The sequence below is a fragment of the Heliconius melpomene genome, chromosome 8 (assembly GCF_056956725.1).
Source record: "Heliconius melpomene rosina isolate 202511_hmr_F chromosome 8, ASM5695672v1, whole genome shotgun sequence".
Classification (NCBI taxonomy): domain Eukaryota; kingdom Metazoa; phylum Arthropoda; class Insecta; order Lepidoptera; family Nymphalidae; genus Heliconius; species Heliconius melpomene.
In genome coordinates, this window is record NC_140396.1 from 1,345,045 (window position 1) to 1,353,794 (window position 8,750).

The 8,750-nt window shown below is 32.3% G+C and overlaps 1 protein-coding gene across 1 annotated transcript; it reads right to left on the reverse strand.

Annotated features, from left to right (window-relative positions):
- Positions 1 to 4,449: 4,449 nt before the first annotated feature.
- Positions 4,450 to 8,358, reverse strand: LOC146536620 (SCP2 sterol-binding domain-containing protein 1-like). The gene is made up of 3 exons (XM_085189581.1): positions 8,223 to 8,358; positions 5,881 to 6,034; positions 4,450 to 5,546 (listed from the first exon to the last, which is right to left on the reverse strand). The coding sequence occupies exons 1-3, from the start codon at positions 8,223 to 8,225 to the stop codon at positions 5,344 to 5,346; spliced, it is 360 nt and encodes a 119-aa protein (XP_085045707.1). The 5' UTR covers positions 8,226 to 8,358; the 3' UTR covers positions 4,450 to 5,343.
- Between the last annotated feature and the right edge of the window lie 392 nt (positions 8,359 to 8,750).

Here is an 8,750-nt window from a genome sequence, read left to right on the forward strand (position 1 = left end):
GTGTTAAGAAATTCCGTCCTCATGAACCGTGAGAATCGAATCCACTACCATTACTTTTACAGTCAAAGCTGTGCGGTGCTATTATATAATTCATATAACTAAAATATATTATGATATTTAATTTTTCTAATTAATTAAACTCTTGGCATATTATATAGGCTGTTCTATGCAACGATATAGTTATATTAATGTGAACATATCTATATCTATATATCAGTACATTGATGTCAGTATGCCTACGTCAGTGTACCTACTTGCAATAAATAGGTGTGATTAAACCCGCATATGCATTGATATGACGCTGTCCGATGCATAATAGCCTAAGTATTTTTTTTTTCATTTGCGGGTAGGCAGAGGGACCTGGGAACCTAGTGTTAAGAAACCCCGTTCCCATTAAGAGACTTCCGATCCTCACTTTCGTGAGGCCAGTGTCCATCCATTAAATAATTTATTTCCTCGACTGGGAATCGACCTCGCAACTTATAAAAATCTCCAAAAAATAATAAAGCACATTCAAAACATTAAAAAAATATTTTTTTATAATAATTTTTTTTTTTAATGTTTTGAGTTAGTCGTCTTTAGCAGCCGGCTGTATAATTATATATTTTTATGTCTTAGTAAACGATATCTCTACAATATAAACCATATAATACCATAGATATTACGTCATTTATTAATACTGCATTGATTTAATAGTAGTGGTGTGCACAATATAAATTTCTTGGAGGAAATAGCGAAAAACCGGCCAAGTGCGAGTCAGACTCATGCATGAATGGTTCCCTACAATTATCTATTAAAACCAGCTCCTGTATCCCATATATATTCGGGTAGGCGGAAACAAGAGTGTACATAGTGTTAAGACACTACACCACTTTCTGCTTAATCATGTTGTTGTAATTATTAGAGAAAATCTTAAGAGTTACATTAAAGATACTTCTTTATTTTCATACTTCAAAAAAATCTGAAAGTTTACAAGGTACTGTACTTTTGCTTCATAGTGTATCCCGTTCACTCAACACTAAATTTTAAGATATAGCGTATTGAATGGCGGAAATGGTTACCAGAACGAGAAAATCCAAATAATCCATTCCCCCAAAAGGGAATCGAACCCAAAACCGTTACGTTTACATTCAGGCGCTACGACTCCTGATCACAGGCTATGGTTTTATTTATTCGCATTTAATATGGGCTACAAGATCTATAAAAGCATTCTTAGGGTCTAGCCTTATAAAGGACCCGTTAATTGTCCACAATTTTTAATAAAATTTCTTTTAATTACTTTTAAAATAACGCCAGAGACATCTTGCAAATAGTCTACTATATTTAGAGCAGCTAATGTCAGGGTCCAAGAGGTGTACGACCTCAGTACCGTAATGGCTAACCTGTTCAGCGACTTTGGTGTTAGGTCGTATATATAATATACTTATAGTTTTTTTTTGAATTTGAATGAATTTAAGGCAACGACCACAGAATGGGAAAAATTATTTACGTTCGTTGTATTTTTTTATTTTTGTGCGTTTCTGAAGTATTTTAGTATTTTTTTTATATTTATGCATTCAGGCAAACAGTCAGTGGAAACTAAGATCGAGGTCGCTCTCAAGATCGATCTCAGAGTTGAGATTGACTGATTTATAAATATGATCCTAAATGACTAAGAGACTCTTATCATAATTTTTTTGTTCATCTAGGCTAATGAAACGAAAGGTTTAAATATAATATTTAATAGTACTAAGATGTCTTCTACATAAACTACGTATAATTTTTAATAGGCTGCTAAATATTTAAAGTATTTTAAACAAGTACCTAATAGATAAGTTACCTCATATAAGACAAAAATATAAAAATACATATATAAGACGTTATTATTCTATAGACATTCTAGCTTCTTTGGCTTTATTTTTTCGTCTTAAACTGCCACAGTACTATTTGCGGCATACATTTTGAAGTTAATAAAACAAAAAAGAACTAGTGATGTCACAATTCCTCTTTTCTCCTGATGGAAAATGATATTTTGGGTAAAGGAAACCACCATACATCGTTTGGTCTTTACTGTGGAAAACTTTCTTTATTCAAACACAAGCAAAAAATTAGGCGTATAATTGCATGCGGAGCTGGGACATATTAAAAATGCACTAAGGCTGCATCAAATTTAAAAAACCAGGATTTATATGCAAAGCATTTTTAAAATTATTAGTCTTTTTCTTTAACCAAAATATTGTTTTCAATCAAAATAAATAGCGGCGTTGGTTTCCGCCACTCAACACGCAATGCCTGCTGGAATTCAGCGAAAAAGTAGGGAACGAAAGTGGGGAACGGAATGTCTAGGTTTCTAGGTTTCATCTCCTTATTTTACTATGTAAGGGATATAGAAGGTAAAGAAAAAATAACGCAATGATAATAAAAAAAAACAAAGAAACAAAAAAACATTACCTTGTCTGTAATAGACTTTATACTAGATCAAAAATTAAAGTTGACAAGCATCTAAATGAAATCTTGATAGCTTGATTAGTAAACGGTTTTTGAGCACAAGAAATAAAAACAGGCTACTCGTGGCGCAGGGGCACGAGCGTGCGGTTGTAAACGTGACAGGTTTTGGGTTCGATTCTCATTCAAGAAAATGAAATATTTAATATTTTCATTTCTTAATTCTGGTAATATGGAGAACCGAAGATATACTTGATAAAAAAATATTTAACCCTAAACAAAATTAACATTCATTTCCTCCATTCCTAAACAAAGTCAATCTTCCCAATGTGTCATATTATGTTGTTGTTTTTATATTTATTTAAGCTATATGAGAAGAGAATAAAAATTTTTTTACATAACCTATCCTTGGCCAAGGGAACATCGGTACCTTCTGTTCTCCACTTTCCGCCGAATTCGGGAGGCATTGGGTGTTAAGTGGCGGAAACTAACGCCACGCTTGGCTTTGTGAATATTTCATTCCCTCGAGTGAGAATCGAACCCAAAACCGTCGCGTTTAAATTGCACGGTTGTACTAGATGGAAAGGGAATTTTTTTTTTATTATTATTACATTTTTATCTCCATTCACATATACCTAAGTAGTTCATAGTGGATTCTATGTTCATAAATAATATTTATTTGTTCACAGAATATTAGATGTCACGTAAAAAATCGGTTGTCCCATAAATCAAGGGATAGGTGCGCAGTTTATTCAATATCAGTTGTACGATAGCGTGAAACGTTAGATGTTTTTGTTTTATATTCTACTAGCGGACGCGCGCAGCTTCGCTTGCGTATTTAGCGGTGAATTCTAATAAACCATGAAACATGTGTTCAATTAAATACTTTTATAATAATAGTCTAAATTTCAAATTTTATAAAAATTGGTCCTGATTTAAAAAAAATCTATACAAACTTTCAACCCGTTATTTGCACCCTTAGGGGAAGAATTTTAGAAAACCATGAAACATGTGTTCAATTAAATACTTTTAAGAGTATGAATTTCAAATTTTATAAGAATCGGTGCTGATTTAATTTTTTTTCCATACAAACTTTCAACCCCTATATCACCACTTTTAAAACGGTTAAAATTACCAACCAACCAAAATTACCACCACGGTTAAAATTTTTCAAAATCCCTTCTTAGTGGATGTCCAGATTACGAAAGTAAACATCTGTCCAAATTTCACGTTTCTACGCACAGCGGTTACGGCTGTGCGTGCGTCTTACCTCAGTCAGTGAGGACAAGTCCTTTTATATATATAGATTAATATTTTAATAGTAGGTATTTTACTAGTTCTAAAAATATGTAAAATATCATAAAAAATATATTAAAAAAATAATATCAGCTTCACAGCGTATCCTGCACACAGCAGGGTAGGCAGAGGGAACCTAATGTTAAGACGCTCTATTCCCCACTTTCCACCAAATTCTGTCGACGTTGTGTGTTGAGTGGCGGAACGCAACGCCGCCGTGCCTCGACATCAGAGCGAAGAAATAAAAATGTTAATTAAAATAAATATTTCTTTGGCTGTGGTGAAATAAATGTAAAAATGAATCTTTAAAGCAAATAATAAGAAATAATATAGAATTTTCGTCGACACTGTTTGGAGAAAAACAAAAATTTGGGAAGAACCTACTGAATGTGAATAGGTAATACTGATGTAGCAACTGAGATAATCTAAATATTTCATTGTCCCAAGTGGGAATCGAACCCACAACAGTCACGTTTACATTCAGACGCGAAGCTGCTACGTCACGACAGCCTAAATAAGATTTTCAACGGGTTTTTATAAAAATTAACTCTAATTAATAATTTTTAATGGATATTGTTACCGCTGACGTCAAATAATTCAAATAATAATGTTTTGTTTTTTAATTAAAACTCCTACATGTTTGAAGTACGTTATTACAGATTTAAAAAAATATCCTTTGACTCGTGTTGAAGTGTAATAATTAACTTTAAGGTGTAAAAAATAAAGTCGTTTTTAGTTTAAAAATATATTTTTAATTGTATTCCGCTAGAAACCAGATAACACGTTTTTCTCGTAACCCTTATACTTTGGATATGGTCATAATTATGTTTAGGTCTCTTATATTATATTAAAAATGATTTTTTTTAGATTTACACTGTATTCCATACATAGCAGGGTAAGTAGAGCGAACCTGGGAACCTAGCGTTAACACCGTTCCACACTTTTAATTAGGACATTTCCATTCCACAATTACCGCCGAATTCTGGAAGAGAGTGTTGCACCACATGAGATGAGGATTAGTCGGTTAGCTCTATGGATATTTCCCGAAATTCCTATGGAAATCAGAAAAAGCGGTATTCTAACTTTTCTGACTCTACTATACTTCCTATTAACGAACTTGAGAGCAAAACCTGGTTAAAAGATATACATAAGTACAATAATGACACATAATAATGAATATAATTATATTAATATTATTATTATTGTAGTCTCGTACATTCGATAGTAGTGGGTTCAAACTCTATTCGCGGAAGTGTACTTTATTCTTTATGTTAAGACACATTTTCACAATTTTTCAATTGATAGACTAATTTTGAGACATTATGTTCACGTGTTCAGTAGCTAAACGCCGTGCTTTATCTTGTTACCATAGCGAGAAATTAAAATAACTCTTTACCACCAGTGGGGATCCATCCCACACCCCCTCAAAATAATATTTATCCAGTATCGATATATATTTAAAAAATATTTTCATTTCCTCTATACAATAAATAATTATATATAATTTTCACCAATTTTAAAGCAGAAAATTATAAATGTACAGACACTAAATTAACATATTACACTTATACTAATATTAAAAGCTAACTTATATACTAATATTAAAAGCTAACTTAATCTAATTTAATCTAATTTAATATAAGGTTCCAGTTTCATAGCCCTCATGATGTCTCCGGTAACGGAACACCTTCCCGCCTGCATTATAACCCTCGGATCCTCTTTGCCGGAGACAAGTTGTTTGAAATAGTGTTCGTTTAATGTGAATGTCGTGTCTGGGTCGTTGTCTGGTTCCCCCTCGTATACTGTCACTTGGTTCAGGTCTAGAGCTGGAAAAGGAAAATTAAAAGTTAGGTCTACTTTTTATATTTTAGTATTTGTATACAGGTACGAGTTGAAACTAAACATTTACATAGTAAAATAAATCAGCTTCACGTTGCATCCCGTACACAGCAGGGTAGGCAGAGGGAACCTAGTGTTACACTCTGTTCCACACCGCATTTTTCGCATTTCCTTCGAATTTTTTGAGGCACTGCGTGTTCAGTGGCTGAACTCAACGCCGAGCTTTTGTCTTGGTGCCAGAGCGAAGAAATGAAAATTTAATAATGTCTCGAACGTCTTAACTATATATGGAGCTAAACACTGACGTTAAAACAAACTTACTCCAGGAATAAACAGACATCCCCTTAATGACGTTGAAAAGGAACACTCCACCAACTTCTTTAGCTTTCTTTGGATCCACAGTCTTCAGTCTTTCCTTGATCCTCGCCACTAAGTCGTTTTTATTTTGGGACGCGTGCTCGCTTTGTGAAGCTCCCTGAAAGTAGAATAGATTTTTATTTAGTAAAATCATGAACAAAATGTCATTATGGTGCAGTGGTTAAGTGACTTTTTTTTGATGATAGTGGGTTCTGTTCTGTGTTGTTTAAATTTTTTTTCTAAAATATGTCTGTTCTGGATCAATCGCAGTGTTTACTTCCGCTACCCGAGTGATTTCTTCTTTCGGTTCCTTTCTTCTTCTTTTTAGAAAGATTTGTATGAATAAAGATTTTTTTTAAAGCGTAAAATGTAAAAATATATATAAATAACTTGAAAATAAAATAAAAACTAATTTTAAATATGATTGAACGATGATTTTGCACAAAAATAGTTATCAAATAAAAAAAAAATGATCTGTCAAAATTTTTTTCTCCTCAAATAAATAGCATCACGCAAAGATCGAAAACTAAAGATCCGATGTACCTAAGTGAAAATAAAAAATAAGGAATACAATTTGAATATAAAACCATTCATATGTATTTTCTGAGATCTTAATTTTTAAACCTTTTCTTTTCGAAGTCGGTTAAAAAGTAAGACCTAAAAATATATATATGAAGTTTACTAAATAAGTTGGTTGACTGCGCGTCCTGTAAACACTAGAGGCACACAGTGTTTCTCAAATCAAACACTGACTCAAGTAAATATTATGTAACGCAAACACTTTTGAATACATACATACATACATACATACTAATTATTATGTAATTAAAAAAATGTATATCTAAATATTTATATTATTCTAAGAATATTAAATATTGTTATAAAATTTTAACTAAGAAGTATAATAACTTATGTAATGCAAACGTTATCGTGGCATAGCTAAGAAATGTCGTTCTGTACTCTGTACGCGGTTTTCGTGGGTGCGATCTTCAGTTAGTGAATTGAAAATTGCAAATATCTCAAATTCCACAGTCTGCTTAGTAAAGAAAACAGCGCTAAACTCCGCCACCTTATTACGTCTACCCAACAATAGAGTTATTGTATTAGTCGTTAATATCTCAATGTAAAAAATAAATAAATAAAGATATTCTCCTATTAGAAAAGTTCCAATGAAAAAGTTTAACAATAGGGTTCAAATCTACGTCCTCTACTACGTTCAATTTTTTATGTTATGTCTTCTAAAACAGTATTTTTCTTTCCCAAATATGGGATAATACTAAAAACGTATGAAAGAGCTTAAATTTACTCTTTCTAAATTTACTTTCACTAGAAAACTGTAATTTCTTCATATGATTGTTTTAATCATAATTTTATCATTTATCCTGTCAAAAGTCTAGACATTTAAAACAGACTTAGATAAAATGAAATAAAATATTTACTTACTCTATAAATATAAGCATTTCTTGACGCATATTGAAATTGTGGCATGAAACTGTAATTAGTGGTTTTAGGTTCGAAACACACGCGAAGAATGTGTAATATTTAAAGATATTATAAATGCCAATCGTGATGCAAGGGCACAGACGTCAGACTTCCACGCTAAAGAAAAGAGGATAGGACGTGACAACGTGACGTTGCTTCACGCTGTATCCCGCACACAGTAGAGTATGCTGATGGAACCTAATGTTAAGATACTCCCTTTCCAGTAACTATCCCACTTGCGGGTGAATTATGTTGAATGGTGGAACTTAATTCTTTTTTGTCTCGTTGCCAGGGTGGGGAAACGAAAATATTTAATATTTCACCCGTAATTATCGCGTTTATAAGGCATGAAGGCCATTGTAACCTCTAAGGGTGTATGTGAACAAAGCATATAAACATGATAACTTAACATAAAAATAAAAAGGTAACAATTATTAAAACAATTTAAAAAAACACTTGATATAACAAAATCTTAAAGATTATTAGAAATATATGTAAATAATATTTATTTTATTTTATTTTTATTTAACTAAAACACAAAACGAAAAACAAACATAAATTAACTTAAACAAAAAACAGCAAAAAAGAAACAAATGAAAAAATGGTGAAATTTATAACTTTTTAGCACAAAACACTGTTTCCAAACATTATTCACACATTCTCGTTTATTGAAAATAAACAAAATTCACCATTAATTAATCAAGTTTATGTAAAAAATAATAATAAAACCAATAAATAAATAAACAAAATAATTAACTCACATTATTAATAATAGTTAAATAGAAACGAAAATTAATATAATAATAATAATAAAATGCACTCACCATCGTGTGTCAGGTCTCGTTCTGGCGGGTCGTGGAGAACGAGAAGCTTACTTTCACTAGTTACAAAACTCGCGTGGTAGGGTGACCATGTTGTTTGAAACTCTTAAATATTTATTGCGACATTAAGGCCCGTTTCAAACGGGTCTCAAGTCTAAGATCGATCCTGAGATGCCGTTATCATTCACAAATTATATACGAGCTTAAAACCATAACAAAATTTTAAAATATATATTATTTTAATTACATTTTTTGTTCTTGCTGTTAGATTAGATGGAGCGGCGTTAAGTTATGCTAGGTTAGGTGGTAGCGGGATACAGCGTGAAGCTGATTTTAATTTTTTTATCCATCCATCAGCCTTTCAACGCTGCCTGCTGGACATAGGCCTCCCCTAATTCTCGCCACTCCGCCCGGTCCTGCGCCCTTTGAATCCAGCGGATTCCCGCTGAATTTTTTTATGCTGTCCAGTAATTTTTAGAAACATAGTCACCGTATTTCCGACACCGTCATCTCATTCAATAAGTATATATT